The sequence below is a fragment of the Erpetoichthys calabaricus genome, chromosome 6, assembly GCF_900747795.2.
Source record: "Erpetoichthys calabaricus chromosome 6, fErpCal1.3, whole genome shotgun sequence".
NCBI lineage: Eukaryota > Metazoa > Chordata > Cladistia > Polypteriformes > Polypteridae > Erpetoichthys > Erpetoichthys calabaricus.
Genome location: NC_041399.2, coordinates 5,167,069 through 5,188,413, shown reverse-complemented (window position 1 = coordinate 5,188,413; position 21,345 = coordinate 5,167,069). Strand labels below are relative to the sequence as shown.

Here is a 21,345-nt window from a genome sequence, read left to right as displayed (position 1 = left end):
TGACAACACATATATATATAGTGATGGAAACCACCAAACACAAACACACAGCGAGTCCCAGTTTCAAATAAAGGATGGTTTATTCACCAAAATCTCCACAAAAGCACAAGTTTCTCTCTCCACAGTCCTCTTACCACCGCATTGTCCTCCTCCAGTTGAGTCTTGCCCTCCTTCCTCCCACCTTTGAGTCGCCTGGGTGAGGGAGTTTGGTCCCTTTAATTAAGGACCTGGGCGTACTTCCGGTGCTAGGGCCACGGCCCGATAGAAGCAAGTCCGGGTCATGTGAAAATCTATTACAACTTGGATCTTGTCTTCCTTGAAGTGCAATCTTGTTGTACCCAGTGACTCCAACAGTCACTTTGTGAATTGTGAATTTCCCCTTGGGATTAATAAAGTATCTATCTATCTATCTATCTATCTATCTATCTATCTATCTATCTATCTATCTATCTATCTATCTATCTATCTATCTATCTATCTATCTATCTATCTATGATATAGTGCCTTTCCTATCTATCTATCTATCTATCTATCTATCTATCTATCTATCTATCTATCTATCTATCTATCTATCTATCTATCTATCTATCTATCTATCTATCTATCTATCTATGATATAGTGCCTTTCCTATCTATCTATCTATCTATCTATCTATCTATCTATCTATCTATCTATCTATCTATCTATCTATCTATCTATCTATCTATCTATCTATCTATCTATCTATCTAACAGGGCTGCTCTGCCAGACTACATTTCCCAGCATGCCCTGCTGACTTTCTACTGGGCACTGATATCTGGGGCTGCTGTCATCTAGCGTGCTGGGGGAATTAAAAGCCCTCCAGTGATATCTTCCCATTTCAGTGGACTGTTCATCCATCCCTTCTGATCTTTCCTTCCAGGTCTGATCCCCTTCTCATCCCCGCCTGGGATGCCTATCTGCTTGTTAGGAGTCTCCCAACAATGTGGTGTCTCCGAAATTAAACTTGTCGTAGCTTTAATTGTTACGGGACCACAGATTCTCATTAGCATATGGTCCTGAATCGTGTAAATCTATGTTTTGAGCATTGAATGATGTGAACGTGAAAAGATTATTGTAGATTCGGATATTTTACCTGTAGTGTTTGTGGATTTCACTTTCACCAAACAACAAATCTTTTAATTCTCACGGATGCGCCTCTTCATTGGGAAGAAACACGACTTTTCCCTGATGGCAACACAAATTAGACGATCTACAAGTCTCCGACTTTAAAGCCGACCAATATCTACATCCTTCTGTCCTATCACCTATGTCCATATATTCGATCTCTTTTCGCTTTTGCCTTTTCATGAAAATTGCATTGAATTTTGATTCCATGTCTGGAATGACATTGTGACAACGCAACGTATAACTGCCCGTGAATGAATATCATTTCTTTCTCTCTACACGAACTGTGTCTGACAATAGTATTCACACAAATGAGAGCCGTGTGCGTGCTTGTAAATGTGGGCGGGACTTTTGCAAGTCTCTTTGCACAAAGTCTTGTCTCACGGGGCTTGAAATTTTCTCTTGCGGGATTTCACTTTCACCAAACAACAAAACTTTTAATTCCCGTGGATAGGCTTCTTCATTGAGAAGAAACACGACTTTTCCCTGATGGCAACACGAATTAGACGATCTACAAATCTCTGACTTAAGCTTTAAAGCCAAACAATATCTACATCCTTCTGTCATATCACCTATGTCCATATATTCAACCTCTTTTTGCTGTTCCATTATTTCACCGAGTAATAATTTCCATTGGGCGGCACGGTGGCGCAGTGGGTAGCGCTTCTGCCTCGCAGTTGGGAGTTCTGGGGACCTGGGTTTGCTTCCCAGGTCCTCCCTGCATGGAGTTTGCATGTTCTCCCCGTGTCTGCATGGGTTTCCTCCGGGCGCTCCAGTTTCCTCCCACAGTCCAAAGACATGCAGGTTAGGTGGATTGGCGATTCTAAATTGGCCCTAGTGTGTGCTTGGTGTGTGGGTGTGTTTGTGTGTGTCCTGCGGTGGGTTGGCACCCTGCCCAGGATTGGTTCCTGCCTTTTGCCCTGTGTTGTCTGGGATTGGCTCCAGCAGACCCCCATGACCCTGTGTTCGGATTCAGCGGGTTGGAAAATGGATGGATGGATAATTTCCATTTGTTTGTGCTAATGCGATCTTTATTATCTTTTTTTTGATACTTTCAAATTTTCCTACTTTCATATTCTTTAACTTGCTCTGCATGTGTATCACGTTTTTGAATGTCATTATGAAGTCTTTTATTTCTGACCCCGATTGGATCTATGAGCTTTTCAATTCCACTTGGTCTGACTGATTATCCATCCATCCATCCATTATCCAACCCACTTTATCCTAACTACAGGGTCACGGGGGTTTGCTGGAGCCAATCCCAGCCGACACATGGAGCAAGGCAGGAATCAAACCCGGGCAGGGCTCCTGCCCACTGCAGGGCACACACACGGGACAATGTAGAATCGCCAATGCACCTAACCTGCGTGATGTCTTTGGACTGTAGGAGGAAACCCATGCAGACACGAGGAGAACATGCAAACTCCACGCAGGGAGGACCCGGGAAGCGAACACGGGTCTCCTTACTGTGAGGCAGCAGCACTACCCACTGCGCCACCATGCCACCTTGGGCTGATTATTATTTTCCTTATTTTCTGAATGTGCATGTAGATTATCATTGTTCTCTTGTGCATTCTTTTTTGCCTTCTTTTCTCTCCAAAGCTTTTGTGTCTCTTTTCGACGTGCTGCTCTTTCTTCTTTGCTTAGTCGTTCACGTGCCATCTAGAACATATAAGAATTTTAAGAGCTGGGAGCACCTGAAGTGTGTCTGCCAAAAGCATTCCAACAACTGTGAGGTTAAATGTCCTGTGAACTTGTTTTAAATTATTTGTAAGCAGGACGTAACGTGCAAAAGTCACTGTCTCACGGGTCTTGCTTACTAAGGTTGTAATGTCTAGTCTCGCGTGACATAAAAGTGTCTCTCCAAGATGATCACGTCTCGACCCAAGATTTTTTAGATAATAGATAGATATGTTCTGCAGTGGATTAGCACCCTGCCCGGGATTGGTTCCCACCTTGTGCCCTGTGTTGGCTGGGATTGGCTCCAGCAGACCCCTGTGACTCTGTGTTCAGATTCAGTGGGTTGGACAATGGATGGATGGATGGATAGATATGTTACAGCCAAAACCCGAAATCGGCCAAAGCGGGAAATGGCCAATGTCGCTGTAAATTGGTAGGCCAATGTCCGATCTTTTCCTCGATTTCGGGATTTGGCCAGCCAGTTTGCGAAATGACATGGGGCGATTGGCCAAAGTCGGAAGAAAAAAGGCATGAGCAGCGATTTGTTGCACACTTAATAGTGCGACTGCATCGAGTGTAGCCTTGGCGGCTCTTGTTCAGAAAGCGGACGCCACTTGGTTGTTTCACAATAATTAAGATGAGGTATATAAGTAGGTTTCACATTTCTGTTATCATTTTAGCCCTAAAATAGTGACTTAACATCAGGGACCTATTATATTGACCTTTAGGTTAGCGTTTGGGCGAGGGGAAGGCCGTCTCAAGTGGCGTCCGCTTTCTGAACAAGACCCGCCTTGAGCAGTTTCTCGTTTAGAATGGAAAACTCACCTCTGAATCTGCATATGAAAGTTTTTAAGCATCGCCGCACCTTGAGCGGACCATCTTACATCACAACATCGGATTTTTGCCAGGGAGTTTTCGCCACTTCGCGAAATGGCTGGCCAAAGTAGCATATATATGGTGGTCATTTCTAGTGATTCGGACGTTGGCCACACCTCACGGCCAAAATGCGAAACGGCCGGCCAATTGGGGAACTGACTGAACTTTGGGTTTTGGCCGTAACATACTGTATATATATATAGTATACATATATACTATGTACTAGTGTGTGTATATATATACATATATACACACATTATATACTGTATACATATATACATTACATTCTTAGTTCTGAATCACAATTTGATTATTTAGGTGTTTAACTGCCACATCCTCTGAGTTGTAAGTAATAGCTATTAGATATGTGTTACAGTTATGTATATATATATACGTATATATAATTAGATACAGATATAGATATATCCATCTTAATAAAAGGACAGGTGTCTGTTTGGCACTGTGTCTCTGTGTCTGTCCGGTTGCTATGTCTCTCTCATTCCAACAGATGGCGTATCACAAACATTTGTACCAACAGCAAACTTCAATTGCCTTTCCAACAGATGGCACATTACAAACAAAGTCATATATTTTTTTTACTATGTATGTTTGTAATGTGCCATCTGTTGGAATGACAAATGCAAGGCATTTTATTACTACATGAATTACAACATACATTCCAATAGATGGTGCACTGCAGATGTTAAAACTGAGGTCTATGTTGATTAATTAGATTGAAACCTCTCTTAGATGGGGAGCACAGTTATTATATATAAACACACACACGCACAAACGTTTTTGATGCTGTATCGCTCTCTAAGGTTTCATCTCTGGTAAAATCCGCTCCATCAGAATGATGAATGTCTGCCGCCTGATCCCACTTCTCCTCAGTAATGGGCTTTGACCGCTGCCACCTAAACTCATGGCAGACGAGGCTCTGGCACTCCTTCAGACATTCCAGCTACTGTGATGGCCCCCCTGAGAACCTCCCAGGCACCCAGAAGTCCGTGGCCTTTAGCAGGAACTCAGACAAGCTATAAACTACGACGGACTGCCAAAGCATCGCACGCACATCGTAATTAATAGATGGGAATGTACAGCAGAGCTGAGGTGTCGGCTCCCTGCAGCCTTTCCACTTTTCATTTACATTTGCATGGCGATCGTTAATCCAAACCCTCCAGCTATTCATCGTCATTTGGTTTTTTTTTTTGAGCTTCCTGTGAGGACACAGTTACGTCCCAAAACAGTCTTTCCAATGAAGCCTTTAATGTTTCACCGTCTGCCCTGCCTCTTCAGCCTGCTGTGACGTTCAGCATGGGACGCTGCAGTGTGCCTTGATAGATAGATAGATAGATAGATAGATAGATAGATAGATAGATAGATAGATAGATAGATAGATAGATAGATAGATAGATAGATAGATAGATAGATAGATAGATAGATGAAAGGCACTATATAATAGATAGATAGATAGATAGATAGATAGATAGATAGATAGATAGATAGATAGATAGATAGATAGATAGATAGATAGATAGATAGATAGATAGATAGATAGATAGATGAAAGGCACTATATAATAGATAGATAGATAGATAGATAGATAGATAGATAGATAGATAGATAGATAGATAGATAGATAGATAGATAGATAGATAGATAGATAGATAGATAGATGAAAGGCACTATATAATAGATAGATAGATAGATAGATAGATAGATAGATAGATAGATAGATAGATAGATAGATAGATAGATAGATAGATAGATAGATGAAAGGCACTATATAATAGATAGATAGATGAAGTGAAGTGAATCTTTTCTGAAGGGGGCATTGCAAGGTTCTTTTAGAGATGAAGTCAGATTAAGAGTCTTACAGATTAAGAGTTCTGGGTTCAAATGCTGTCACCTGGCCGTCACTTGTGTTCTGGTTTTCCTTCCTAGGAATGAAGTATCAAGAAGCTACGGAAGAGGAGCATAAGATCCTCGTCTGATTTGGAATGGCTGAATTTACACAGGCGAAGTAAGCAGAGGTGGGCTTCACGATGGGGGATGTTTTGTACTGATAGTCCATTTTGATTAATTTAAGTGCACAGTGACACAAAGGTTAGTGTGACTACCTCATCCATCCAGGCTTGAATAACAAGGATGGGCACTCTCTGTGTGGAGCCTGCATGTTCTCCCCATGTTTGTAGGTTTATTAGGTGCTGCCCAGGGTGGACTAAAGTGCAGGTGCAGTCACTAATCCGGTCCTGGTGGGCCGCAGTGGCTGCAGGTTTTCATTCTAACCATCTTCTTAATTAGTGAGCTGTTTTGGCTGCTGATAAACTTGTTCTGCCTTAGTTTTAATTGACGTGACTCAGACCCCTTAGTTGTTTCTTTTGTCTTAATGAGCAGTCAAACAAAAATGAGACACAAAACAAGACCAGCTAACCTGACAATAAAGAAAGGTGAGGGTCTCGGTGATGTTGGTCTGCTCAGGTCACCAAAACATCTCGACGGTGGTCTTAGAAAAAACAGAAAATCAACAGTCTGCTGTGGCAGAACGAGAGCAGCAACAAGTCCTGATATTCAATAACGGCTTCAATTAACAGCAAGAATCGGCTTCTCATTAAGAAACTGGTTGGAGTGAAACTGGCTGGAGTTTGAAGTCCCAGTTTAGCTGGTCACCTGTTGGCTCGTTTCACACCTCATTTCTGTTCAATGAAGAAACAAATCAATTCAGAGGACCGAATCCTTAAAAACAGGGTTATGAAAATGAAGGGAAAAGGAATTAATTAGCAGTGAAAACTGATTAAGAAGATGGTTAGAATGAAAACCTGCAGCAGCTGCGGCCCACCAGGACTGGACTTGGACACCCCTGCACTAAATAAACCTCTCTGATTCATTCTTCTAATCTATGCCATTGGAAACCCCGAACCACCATGTACATGCCAGCCCCTGGACACCTCTCCTCAGAAAGCTGTGGAATATATGGGATGCTTCTGAGTTTGCTGTCAATCAGGTTGCTGGCGCCGCCCCATCAGCAAGTGCCAAGTCTTCTACAAGTTCCTGCTTCTCTGGCCTATCAATAGGCACCTTTGTGTTCCTGCTTCTACGGTACCCATGAAAGCAGTGGGCACCTCATCACAAGCACTGCTGTTTTCATCAGGGATATTCTGATGGCAACTCACAGGCCTGCAAGGGAGTGTTGCGATTGGTTGTCACAAACACAGTAAAAATCCTCCGCAAAAACCAGGCTAGGAGCTTCACCAAGATGCCCAGTGGAGGCCCATCCCAATGCAGCTGGCTCCATCTCCAAACTTCTAGTTTCAGGCCTAGCAGGCCTCAAAAAATAGGAAGTGAGCATAAAAGCTCAAAACTTAAGGCAATGTTCTAAACATACATCAAAAAGCCCCGCAAGGAGGAGGATAACCATAAACCCCTGGCTTGTGCACAAAAGAGCAACCAAAGAAGCTTTATAAATGGAAGATGTATTTGTCTAAATAAAAAAATATAACAGGTATGCTTAAAGGTGTGCTGCTCGCTCTCTTTAATAAGACATGCTGGAGTTTGTCACTTCTTCAGAGTTCTCAGAGGTCTCTCGGTGGGCCCCAGCACTCATCTTCTTCAGTTGTTGTCTGCCTCCCTCTTCACATTTCTTCATAGTTAACTTAAATGGATATTCAATGACATTTTCTTGACCCCATGCCCTGAATGGAGTTGCTTGTTGTACTCCTTTATCTTCATTGTGTAGGTCAGGTCACCATACTGACTCACGACATGTTGGACCTTCATATACCATCAATGGAAACCCCATACAGGTGATCTCCATTGAACAAATGATAACCGAGGGGCTGCACCATGTGATGTGTCATTTTAAAGGTGATGTTTCCTATTGTTCATTCATTGTGATCTCCTCAGAAATGTTGAAGTCTCTGGTCATTATTAGGCTGTCATGGCTGATGCACCCTTTCAATGTTAGGGTGGGAGTCATCTTCTGTACCCCTGGGGTGTTGGTTCCCCTTTTTTAAAAGGGGGACCCGAGGGTGTACTCCCACTATTGTAGATCACACTCCTCAGCCTCCCTCAGAAAGCTTATGCCAGGGAAACTGGAAAGGAGACCCTCAGATCCAGAAGGAGCAATATGGAGCCCGTCCAGGATGTGGGAGAGTGGACCAGCTCTTTACCCTCATGGGGATCCTGGAGGGGCGCATGGGAAAACGGCCAGTGGGTCTACATATGTTTTGTGGACTTAGAGAAGGCATACATTCCTTGGGGTATTTTGTGGGGGGTTTTAAGGGCCTCTAATATGGCCTAATCAGCCCCTGCATAATCGCAATGTCCGCATACTCGGACAAACATCAGCACGGTGCTCTGCGCATGTGCTGCTCCACCAGGGCTTTGTCTCCTTATGAAGTTTGTTATTTTCATGGTCAGGATATCAAGACGCAGCAAAAGAGGGGAGGGTGTCCAGTCTGGTGGTCTTAGAATCGTGTCACTGATTTTTTAAAATAGATGACACGTCCCTGTTGGCTTCATTGGGGTGTGAATCCCAACATGCATTGGGACAGTTGACGGCCAAGTGTGAAGCGGCAGACATGAGGATCAGCACCTCCAACTCTGAGGCCATGACCCTCGGTAGGAAAAAGGTGGGCTGTCCGCTTCTAGTGGAGGGTGAGTTGCTTCCTCATCTGGAGGAGTTTAAGTTCATGAGTGTGGGGAAGAGGGATGCACAGGCAGCAGATATCCAAACGTAACGCCGCCAGCTCTTCTGAACACGTAACACACTGCCTCTGCCCCGCGTGGCCCCCATGTCACAGTTACAAATCCTCAGCTGGAGGCCATTCTAGGCTTTTTCAGTCTAATTTACTGTGCTTGGCACAGACAGCTCAACCACCACTCTGCCCCTGAAGAACTGGATGAGCCCCCCTTTCTGCTAAATTTAAACATGTCGCAGTCGCGGCGTCATATGACATTTTCTTAACTCTTTAACGCTAAGAGACCTCCTACTGAGTTGGCATCCAGGACCCATACAACCCCCCACACCATCCCATGCGCACCCTTCCGATCACCTACCGTATATTTTCTGGATGCCCTGCAGGTCATCGTTGGGCAGCTTGAAAATGTCAGTTTCCATGTACTGGTAGAAGGGAGCCATTATGGCAGTGGGGTCATTGGAATGTTCAAGGCCTAAGGCGTGACCAAGTTCGTGGACCGCAACCAGAAACAAATCGTTTCCTGTTGAAAGAGAAAAGGAGGAAAAAAATAAATCAGATGAATGAAAGGAAGGAAGGAAGGACAGATCCAAATAAGCACACACTACAAATTGTTTCCGATGTTTTTGGATAACGAGGTGCCCCACAGGAATGACATGGTGGGATTGAAGCCATACGTCTCGAGCTCGAATCCCATATCCGGAGTGGAGTCTGCATGTTCTCCCCAATGCCAGTGTTCAGTCAGGTCACTTGATGACTTACAGGCTGCCACTGCACTGGAATGGCATCTCATTCAGGATTTTTTTGAGTGGCACAGCATTGGATGGAAATTTCTTAGGGTTAGGGTTAGGGTTAGGGATTGGATCTCCCTTTTGACCTCAGTTCTTCCTGGCATGGATTCCTGAAGATGTTGGAAATACTCCTTTGAGATTCTGGTCCACCTTGACATCATGCAACTTCATCAGATTTGGCAGCGGCACATCCAACATGTGAATCTCCTGTTCTGCCACAGCCCAGAGATGTCTAACTGTAGTGAATTCAGGCCCAGTGTGCCCCGGGAAGGCCTCTGAACGCTGAACTCTGAACTCATTGTTAACGTTCACAAAACTGGATTGAGGAGGTTTTGCTTTGTGACGTGGAGCTTAATCAGGCTGCAAGTAGCCATTAGATGATTTTGGCCATGAAGAGATGGCAACTGGTCAGGCCAGACCACACCGTGATACCACCATCGAGAACCTGGACTGCTGAACAGGGCTGTCTTAATGCATGGGCACGCTGGGCAGTTGCCCCACAGGCATAGGGGCCCCATGCTAGTCTATGTATGTTGTGACTTGATGTCAATAGATAAATACTCTACTATACTAAACTAGAAATATGTGTCATTGTCTTACAAGTGGACATCTGATTTAGTATCACAGTCACCTCTGCTACCTCACATGCCTGTATGTCTATGGATCTCGTGCACGACATCACGTCAAAGCGTATATGTGAACATCACTAGTCAATTCTCTGCACAGAAATTTCACAAATGTTTGTGTTGAACACTTGATTAGTAATAAATAATTCACAGTCATTTCATTAGAACAACATTACAACATTAGAACAATCGAGACGAGAATTCAGCCCAACAATGCTCGCCAGTCCTCTCCACTTAATTCTTCCAAACTAACATCAAGTCAAGTTTGGAAAGTTCTTACTGTCCACCACACTACTTGGTCGCTTATTCCAAGTTTCTATCATTCTTTGTGTAAAGAAAAACTTCCTAATGTTTGTGCGAAATTTCCCCTTTACAAGTTTCCAACTGTGTCCTCGTGATCTTTATGAACTCATTTCAAAGTCATCGTCTCGACCCACTGGACTAATTCCCTTCAAAATTTTAAACACTTCAGTCAGGTCTCCTCTTAATCTTCGTTTGCTTAAACTGTAAAGGCTCAGCTCTTTAATCTTTCCTCATAACTCATCTCCTGTAGCCCCCCGTAATCTTCTCTGGAAGACTTTTCTTGTGCTGCTATGTTCTTTTGGTAGCCTGGAGACCAAATCTGCACCCAGGACTCCAGATGAGGCCTCACCGGTGTGTTATAAAGCTTGAGCAGAACCTCCTTGGACTTGTACTCCACACGTCAGGGCGCTATATAAACTAACATTCTGTTAACCTTCTTAATGGCTTCTGAACACAGTCTGGCAGTTTGTACTGTCAAGTCCACTACGACTCCTAAATCCTTCTAATAAGGTGGACTTTCGATTTTCAGACCTCCCTTTGTGTAGTAACGAGGACAGAATCTCCAAAGTACTTCCGGGCTGATTAAAGAACTTGAGTTCTCCATCTGACTATTTAAAGGACTGTTCGGAGTCGAGAGGAGACGGACAACGCTTGCTGGGAGGTGTGGAGGAGAAAAGCAAATAAGGAAAGAGGGCTATAAGGAAAGCATGACTCCCTAGTTCCTTTCACAGCACCCCCTGGTGGCACTCATGGCACCCAACAGGGCTGAGAAACCGAACTCCAAGTCCTAGTATGCTCTGTGGGAATCTGGGGCAAAGCTAAACACCCAAGGGGAGCTACCGTCTAGCATTTTGGAGGAGGAGGCAGTGTCCATAAGTAGCTGACTTCCCCCATCCTTCCATCTCAGGGGCATCTCGGCCGGGTTGAGCTACCGGCCGTCTGTTACAATGCATTACAAAATACATTTAGTGATGAAATGTACTGTATAGGATATGCAATTAATGGTGGTAATCGACATTCATTCCATATTCATTTTATGTTTTGAAGAGAACATCGTGAAGGTGTTGTCCATTTCCCTGTCCACATTCTGATAGCCTGCATTATTCGATGTAACACGTCAAGAAGAAGGCCAGACATTTCTTCTTCAATTCTCCTTTTTAGTTCAGCAATGGACGTGTGCGGTACACTTGACTTTTAAGATGTCCCCACAGTAAAAAAATCACAAACAGTGAGGTCTGGGGACCTCGGAGTCCATGGAATGTCACCGTTGTGTGAAACGACGCACCTTCCAAACAATTGTCAATTAGCTGCCGGGCCCGTATGCCAAGTGGCTCCGCCTGAGGACTTCTTTTTTAAGGATGAACCTGTTTCTTCAAAATTATGCACCCATGAGCAGATGGGTCACGATCAGGATGACCTAACTGGTAATGACGCCGAAATGTCCTTTGCGCAGCAGTCCCGCTGTCACAATTCTTGGTGGTGGCACTGAGTCTAGGGATCTGCACTGGCAATTGGAAGGTTGCAGGTTCGAATCCCGTAAATGCCAAAAGGGACTCTGCTTTGTTGGGCCCTTAAGAAAGGCCCTTAACCTGCTATTGCTGAGCGCTTTGAGTAGTGAGAAAAGCGCTATATAAATGCAAAGAATTATTATTATTAATTCTTATAAGAGGTGTGACGGACGGCCAGGGCCCGTGCCCGGGTGGGATGCCGCTTCTCTATATGTTCCAGGGGAGCAAGCCTGGGTTGTGCAGTACCTCCTCTGGACTACTTGGTGGCAGCCCCCCCGGGTGACTGTGGTGCCTCAGATACCAGCAGGGCTCCATGGGAGATGGAGTTCTCCGCAGCCCTGTTGGGATCCGGGGTGGCTACCAGGAGGTGCTGCAGGGGTTCCTGGGCCCGTCTGGACTGTAGTTCAGCCACACCTGGAGGTGCAATTGGAGGCAGGTTTACTAAGTGGGACCACCCAGCTGGTGGTCCAGTATTTGAAGTGGACCTGCTATGTTGTCTGCATTGTAGGTGGTGACCAGAAAATGCAGGACCGCTCGGGAAACATCATTCCCTACGCGACCTGCTATGTTGTCTGCATTGTAGGTGGTGACCAGAAAATGCAGGACCGCTTGGGAAACATCATTCCCTACGCTAAGACACCTTCTCCAGAAAAGACTGAAGGACACGGAGGACGACGAGATAATAGCAGAAATGAGGAGGACTGGGCGTTTGACTCCGTGCTGTCACCTCGATGGCTTCATCCAAACACAGAATATCTTAAATGGCACATTCCTTAGGGGGGGAAAGGTTCTGCGATGTTCAAACTATCATCCGAGAGCCATTAAAAAGAGCCATATCCTGAAAGCAATTGGTGAAACTTCAGGACCACCGGTCGAAATAACAAGACCAGCACATCAAGTCGTCAAGTTGTGCCATGTTGAACCCCCTCCCTACCCCCATACTCAACTTTTCACTCACCGTCATGGTTTGGGTTTCCGAGGGTCCACGGCTCGTCTGAGTCAAAGTGGGTGTCCCCCCCGATTCCAGGTCCTGGAAAGTAGGCGTGAGCTAAGAATCCCCCTTCTCCGTCGAAAGGAGAGCTGTCTCCGTGGAAGCCTGACGCGAAGATGATTGTAATGTCCACGTCTCGCTTCCCATTCTCCAGCTCGCTGTAGGGCACCTCTTCGAACTTCAGGGGCGTCACATTCTGCCAGACGTCAAAGGCACGGCGAATGGCTTTGCGGGTTTCCGTTTCTCCGACTTTGGGAGTGACGTTCTTTATACTGCGTGGAGAACAGAAAGCAAATGGGCAAAGCATAAGTAAAACGAACAGAGCGAACGACGTGATGGAATGTACAAGGGTTAAATCAGAACGTAAATGCAATTTGAAAACTGTGCGGTACCCGCGACGGATAGAAGCGGATGCAATATAACGTGTTTGCGATGGCTTATGGGGAGGTCAAACACACACAGCGCGGCACTCTACTGCTGGTCTAGTCGAAGCCAAGGTCAAATGAACATGGAGGCCCCACTGCGGGATTGCACCGTTGAACAACACCATGTAGAATTATGAATAATCTTCCATTCTCGGAGAATCGTGGATGGTCTTCAGAGGCTGGTATGGCAGTAATCAATGAAGACACCATAATCAACCTACGGTGACCCTCCACGGGTTTGTAAACCATCTGACCAACCATATCCACTGTTACTGTGTTGTACATGGCGCTCTCTACTGGACATTTGCTGTATTGTACTACCACGATGGCGTCGCCAATGGACCAACAGTGACTCATAACTCAATTGCGACAACCCACGACCCAAAATGGGGTCCGTAGTTTAAGAAATACTGATACAGACGAGCATCGCCGTCACCCAAAAATCGATTTGTATTTCATTTAGCGCCTTTCAATGAGATTTCCACCCGAAATAATTTTTGAAGACCCGTGTAATGTCACCGATAGCCCACGTCAGAATTTCAGTTGGTTCGTGTAAAAACGCGACTTGTCGGCCAAGAAAGAAGCAGCAGCAGGACACCCCTAGAGGGAGACACTCTCTGCAGTTTAGACCGGGGAGGGGTTCACACCTGACCAAAGTGCATGGGGGACTCCCTAAAATTTAGACGGGGGGGGGGTTCACACCTGACTAAAGTGCACGGGGGACTCTCTGCAATTCAGACTGGGTGGGGGGGGGGTGTCACATCTGACCAAAGTGTATGGGGGACTCCCTGCAATCTAGACCAGGTGGGGGGGGGGGTTCACATCTGAACAAAGTGCACGGGGAACTCCCTGCAATTTAAAGGGGGGGGGGTGTTCACACCTGACTAAAGTGCATGGGGGACTTCCTGCAATTTAGACCGGGGGGGACTGCAATTTAGACCGGGGGGGGGTTCACACCTGACCAAAGTGCATAGGGGTATCGCGGCCCCTCTGGGCACCAGCAGGGCCTACTGAAGGTCATGGAGGACAACGAGACTCGAGAGAACAGCAGAAATGCGTAGGACTTGACTCGGCGCACCCTGGAGTTCTTAAAGAATTGGATTGAAAAGCAACGAGGGAGCCTCTGAAGCCAGATAAGACCGCCTTAAGATCTTAAAATGCAGCGTCGTGCGCCTCGCTTGAACTTTTGTGTCTCTTTCTTCCTTTTTTTTATCATCCCCCTCGCAGCTTCCAAGGATTGAAGACTAAGCTTCAAGACGTGCCGTCCAGTCAGCAATCCATCACTCAAGATCAGCCCTTTCCCCAATTTACATTTCATTTGACAAAAGCTAAGCCGAGATAGAATTAAAAGAGACCCGAATTCAAATGGCTTGTTCAATCCTTATCTGCCACTGCTGCAGCCATCAATCACCGTTAAAAATTGGGCCGGGGGCCTTTTTCCTTTTTCTCCGTCGCACTGTTAATGTTATTGAAGTGAACGTGACCTCTGGTCAAGTACGGTTTTAATTCTTTGCCGTTATTTCCTTGGAGACACTTGGCAGTCATTTATTAATCACTGCGTTCTGTGAATTACAAGTTAAGTTACATGAGGTGGTGACATGGCGCCTGCTACTGGACACTAACTTTACTGCAATTAGAATCAAAGTGGTAGCATTTAGGAGTTGCCAACGGATTTATAAACTTCCAAATATAGACTGTTACTGTGTTGTACATGCCGCCCACTACTGGACATTTGCTGTCCTGTACTGAGAACCACTAAGCTAGCGTGTTGGAGCTGCCCATAGGGTTAGTAAAATTCCAAATACAGCCTGTCACCTTACTGTACTGTATATGGCACCCACTACTGGACACTTGCTGCATTGCACTGAGAATCAAGGCTACAACATTTTGGAGTTGCCAAAGCATTTAGTAAAATTCCAGATATAGGCTGTGGCTAGTTGATTAAATCAAATTCCAAATACAGGCTTTTACTGTGTTGTAAATGGCGCCCACTACTGGACATTTGCTGTACTGCATTAAGAATCAAGGTACTAGCACTTGGGGTTTGCCAATGGATTTAGTCAAATTCCAACAACAGACTGTCACCTTACTCTGTTGTGCATGGCACCCACTACTGGACACTTGCTGATGTGCATTGAGAATCAAGGCTGTAGCATTTAGGATTTGCTAACTGATTCAATAAAATTCCAAATATAGACAGTTACTGTACCTTGGCCTTCATGGTGCCTACTGATGGGAATTTGCTGTACTGTACTGAGAACCACAGTACTAGCATTTGGGAGATGCCAATGGATTTAGTCAAATATCAGATATACTGTAGAGAGTTACTTTAATGTACTTTGCACAGCGCCCACTACTGGGTACTTATTATAGTGTATTGAGAAGACTGTAGCATTTAGAAGTTGCCAATTAAAATAAAAATTCTCATGGTGTGTACTTACTTTTTCACGCAACTATATATTTCAATTAAAACCCGAATCTCTCTGCAAGCAAGCCAATAAAGCATAAAATGGAAGACGTCCAATGACACTTTGTGCAGTTTTAGGAATTTCAGAACATTTTAGGGTTAACATTCACCAGCAGGACACCACGCAGATGTAATAAAAATGAATCTTGTGAAAGAAATGAATGCACGGAAACATTAGAGAGAAAAGAAAAATGCAGCCGGCGAGCTCGTTGAAGATGATCCATTCTCATGCTTGGGAGAAATGCCTGAATCAATATTTAGACAGCGGTGACAAATGAATTGTCAATGGCGAGTGCTCAGAAGGCTGCCAACGATCCCTCATGCTGTCTGTCGCAGTGAGCACAGCTGATACATCGATGGCCGGGGACAAATCTCTACCTGTAAGTGATATCTTTGTGATGCCATTTCTGTCCTGTCAGGGCGTAGCGCCTTCTCCGGATGTTGAATTTGGAGACGCCGCCTACTTGATCGGGAACTCCGCATCGCGGCTTCTTCATCCAGCTGTGGGAATTAAAAGCAGAGTTGGAAAAGTTAGCTTGAAAGAAAGAAAGAAAGAAAGAAAGAAAGAAAGAAAGAAAGAAAGAAAGAAAGAAAGAAAGAAAGACTTGTTCTGCAACAACAAATCACAGCATTGAATCCTAAAGAGAACATTCTTAACAATCCAACTTTACCTCATGTACTGCATCTTTGTACTAATAACACTTTATCAGTCTTACAAACCCAACTCAGAAACAGTAGGGGTGCTATGGAAAATGCAAATAAAAAAGGAGAGCAGGGACTGGGCTATGATTATGTTGCAATTATTTGAAGATTTTCGAAGCCACTGAATCCAATTCAAGGATTATATTTGTAGTTTCGGAGTTCTTTGAGAAATGGTACTATATAAATGATAGATAGATAGATAGATAGATAGATAGATAGATAGATAGATAGATAGATAGATAGATAGATAGATAGATAGATAGATAGATAGATAGATAGATAGATAGATAATTTTGCTTGAGCTTTAAAAAGGGTATAAAGAGAGCGACTCTGCATTACAATGGACCTCAGTTTACAAAGGCAATATATTCAATGGAGGCTGCTATTAACTTGAATTTTCTATTTAGGACATACAAGGTGGGTTAAATGGCAATTGTATGTTTACAAAGTATGGGTGGTCTTTACATTAGTGATTACACTACTGAATGGGGCTATATTAAATAATAGATATAAAAGGTAACAGAATGAATATAAAAAGACATTATGTAATAGATATGAAAGACTCTGCTACATATGAATTATAGATGGATATGAAAAGCACTAAATAATAGATAGATAGATAGATAGATAGATAGATAGATAGATAGATAGATAGATAGATAGATAGATAGATAGATAGATAGATAGATAGATAAAGGCACTATATGATAGATAGATAGATAGATAGATAGATAGATAGATAGATAGATAGATAGATAGATAGATAGATAGATAGATAGATAGATAAAGGCACTATATGATAGATAGATAGATAGATAGATAGATAGATAGATAGATAGATAGATAGATAGATAGATAGATAGATAGATAGATAGATTAAAACTTTATGTAAACTTGACTTGTTTTATTTGAATTTCCCACATTGTCCCCACTTTCTCCGAGTTGGGGTTGTACTTAAACAGATATTTGCTGTATTTTGAACTAACAGAGCAGTAGTGATGCACCGAAATGAAAAAAGCCAAAAACCAAATTTCCAATATTTTTTGCAGACTTGTGTTTGAGTCATTGTGCCGTATCGGGCTAAGTTTAAACCTTTTTACTTATGCTTGTCAATGAAATCGACATACAGTAGGACCCGATTATCCGAGGTAATATGGACTCTTGCTTCCTCGGAGAGCTGAAAACTCGGATGGCACAGATGGTGCTGCACAGAGAGGGTCAGTGGGCCGACACAGAGTGACAGAGAGTGATTTCTGCAGTTTTCTCGCCCAAAAGGGTTATTTTTAGATTGTCTTCTTCACGGGTTGTGGTTTTTTGGGCTACATTTAAAAAATCAACTTGGTTTTTCAGGCTATTTTTCAACCCCCTCTGCAATAAATTTTTACCATATTTTTCATCCATCCAGGACCCATTCCCTGCTATTCACACTTGTATATGTTCATTACTGTCCCAAAACAGCCATCAAATGTCAGGCTACACTAGGGTTAGGGTTAGGAGTGTGGGTGGAATCTCTATCTCATGATTGACGTTGTGGGTGTTCCATGATGTTGTGGGCATTACATGACATACATCATAACTATCGTGGGCAGAAGTTAGAACCATTTCCAAAAACTTTCACTATGTCCACTAGAGGGGGAAACCATCAAACCCAGCTGGAATGAAAGGCAAGCTCAGGATCTTTATAAAATGACTTGAAGCAGAAAGAAGCCCTGTGGAGCACAAAATGCAAGGGAGTCGTCTAAGCAATGATGCAATCTAATAGCGAAGAAAGGATCTTAAGGCAGAATCCATCAGTCAAAGTCAAAAACTGAGTCCAGATTCCAAAATCTAGAAAAATCTGAAAATAAACACAAGAGATCTCACCACACCACAAGTGCATAAAAATCAGAGGCCATCTTACCTGCATCATAGGACCCCAGGCAAAATAGTGCACTGGGGCCCGTTTTGATAGCAAAACAGAAACATACATTGGCATCAGAAACTTCGTGGGCTTCAGGGGTCCCCAGCCAATGCCAATTGTGCCCATACACTAAGACGGCCCTGAGCACATTCACAATGAACCGCATGGGACTGTGGGTTGCCTCTGCCTTCATGGGGCTGAGGAAGGTCCCTCAGGGTGATGGAGAGGTGGCCCCACCGCTTAAGGAACAACCCACAAAACAAAAGGAACATAAGGCATGCGTCGGGAATGAAGCAAATAATGAACAAAAGTAACAGTGGCATAAATAAATAACTCAAATAGGAACAACAAAGGACAAGAAGCAAAGATCTGAACCCCAACCAGGGTAGGAACCTTGGCTGAAATGCAATACAGACAGCCATGCTTGAGCCAAGGTAACAAAAGACTTTAGAGATGGTGGAAGTCAGAGGACCGGAGAGTTGATGGGGATCGGGCAGAGAGGAGGAGGAGGTGGGCGCGTGTGCCGCTGGACCCTCATTGATGTCTCAGCGTTTGAGTTGTACGTTACGACTGTGGTGCATTCTACACACTCGACAACATTTCGATATTACTACCAAACTATTGAGATAATTATTACCACTCTGTACAAATTGATCTTTGCTGCACAGTTGCTTCTGTTTCTCTAAATGTTACACTTAATTTTGGAGTAAAATTCCTCAATTTTTCATCTTGTCACACAGGCAGCTAAAGGGCTCAAAAGAAGGTAATTCCATGCCAGACCAAGGGGTGGCAGAGTGCACTGAGCCTTTCTCTTTTTTTCCCTGCAGACCAGCCAAAGGAAGTTCCATCTGGGCCTCATGACATCACTTCCAGTTCTGGGACTGATGACATCACTTACACTGGCTCCCAGCTGCAGATCTCAAAATCCTCGCTTTAACATATAAAGCATTAAATGGCCGAGGTCTGGCTTACTTGTCTGAACTTATCATGACTTACAAACCAGAGTGCACATTAAGATCTCAAGATGCCGGCCAGCTTATGATTCCAAGGATTAATAAAATAGCAGTGGGAGGTCAAACTTTTAGTTACAGGACCCCCTAAACTGTGGAGTGGTCTGCTTGCTATTATAAGAGATGCCCCTTTGGTCTCAGCTTTCAAACCCCAGCTGAAGACTCACAACTTCAGTTTAGCACACCCTGCCTAGAGCTGCTGATTAACTGTACATACTGCATCTCTGTTGTTAGTCATTAGCACTAAAACATAAGTAACATGATAGTTAGAATTTGTTACTAACCCTCACCTATTCTGTTTCTCTTCTCAGTACTCAAATGTGCCACTTGGTGCCACGGCCCACCTGCCAAGCTGTTCTGCCTGCCTAAGATAAAGTCACCTCTGATGGAGGAATTGTCGGGTAGAGGGGTCCTTTCATCAGATTGGCTGGCCCAGTGCTGTCTCAGCTGTGGAATGGCCAATAGGGGGAGTCAGCTTGATGGCCGAGGTCTCCAGGACTCTGAACAAATCCAAATCCTATTATGGGATATCATCTACTGTTGAATTCCACTGTGTACTTGTAATATTACTATTGCACTATTAGATTGTATTGAGGATTACTTGTGTCCTGTTCTGTGTATTGTATTGTATTGACCCCCTTCTTTTTGACACCCACTGCATGCCCAACCTACCTGGAAAGGGGTCTCTCTTTGAACTGCCTTTCCCAAGGTTTCTTCCATATTTTTCTTTCAAGGGTTTTTTTGGGAGTTTTTCTTTGTCTTCTTAGGGAGTCAAGGCTGGGGGGCTGTCAAGAGGCAGGGCCAATTAAAGCCCATTGCTGCACTTCTTGTGTGATTCTTGGGCTATACAAAAATAAATTGTATTGTATTGTATTGTACTTTTGGTTCCAGGGCCTGATGACATCACTTCCGGCACCTCCCCAGATGATGTCATTTCCCCTATCCGGCTTTAAAACTGCCATAATCCTCCTGTTACCTCAGTTCTGTTTTGGACTCATGCTTGTAAAGACCTGTTATTCACTTTTTTGCCTTTTATCCAGCCAGACTTTCAAGTATACAGGACGGCTGCCCCAATCCTTTTTGTTGTGTCAAGGCGCAACATTTCAGAATCTCTTAGATAAAAAATCGGGAGTGCTCTCCCCACGACTTTCTCGTATACTCAGATATGGGGATGGAAAATTCGAGGAGTAAAGCACAAGACAATGGTTCTATTTTTATATTATATAATTAAAGAACCATCAACAACAAATCAAATCAAATTAATAATTTATGGAACAATTATTATAAAAGTAAAGTTGAATAAATTGGACTCTGCAGCTGCATGAATAAAATATTTGCCATGATAATTTTATTTTGGTAAACGATTCAGATAAATTACCACTTTCAGTAAGCAGAAGTGGGGCAAAAGTTGCAAGATACTTTAGTAAAGTGTGTGATGTAATACTTGGACATAAAATTTTGATTACATAAAGCAAAAACATTTTCAAATATGTATGTGTTACCATTTGAATGTCAAATGGAAAATTGCCATTATTTCGAAAACCGGTCGTTTTTTGAAAAAATGCAAAGTGACAAAAATGCTTAGAATGTGGTGCTTTACCATAAAAGGATGTGAAATTATCACATTTTTTATTTTTTTGTAGAAACGTTTCAGGTAAAGTACCACTTCCAGTTAGCAGAAATAGCTCAAAAGTTGACAGGAATCTGTATTTTATGCCAAATAATTGTATGTAAACTTTGGTTGACTTACGTAAAAGTGTACTCATGTTATCGTGTTTACACACAGACACAGAGACAGGCACATAGACATAATTCCAAAAATGGTATTTTCAGGAGGTCTAAAACATCGAGATTCACCAAAATTCTCATCACTGAATTTTTGGACAATTCTAATACTTTCCCTATACCTCATATACGAGAAGGTCACGGATGTCTAAAACATTGAGATTCTTCAAAATCTCAATATTGAATTTTTGGACGATTCCAATCCTTTCCTTATACTTCGTGTATGTGAAAATCAGGGAGGTCTAAACTGTCGAGATTCATCAAAATTTTTGACATCGAATTTTTGGACAATTCCAATACTTTCCCTGTACTTCTTATACACGAAGTTCATGGAGGTCTAAAACTTCGATTCATCAAAATTCTCGACATCGAATTTTTGGATGATTTCAACACTTTCTCTATACTTTGTATACGAGAAGGTCACAGAGGTCTAAGAC

General features: G+C 43.4%; 1 protein-coding gene across 1 annotated transcript in view; it reads right to left on the bottom strand.

The window, feature by feature from the left end:
• Positions 1–21,345, bottom strand: part of mmp16b (matrix metallopeptidase 16b (membrane-inserted)) — a 201,792-nt gene that overhangs the window by 82,285 nt on the left and 98,162 nt on the right. The window contains exons 3-5 of the mRNA XM_051929263.1: positions 15,890–16,012; positions 12,587–12,891; positions 8,762–8,923 (exon numbers count right to left, since the gene is read on the bottom strand). Coding sequence (XP_051785223.1) covers positions 8,762–8,923; positions 12,587–12,891; positions 15,890–16,012 — 590 coding nt within the window. The remainder of the gene's footprint in view (positions 1–8,761; positions 8,924–12,586; positions 12,892–15,889; positions 16,013–21,345) is intronic.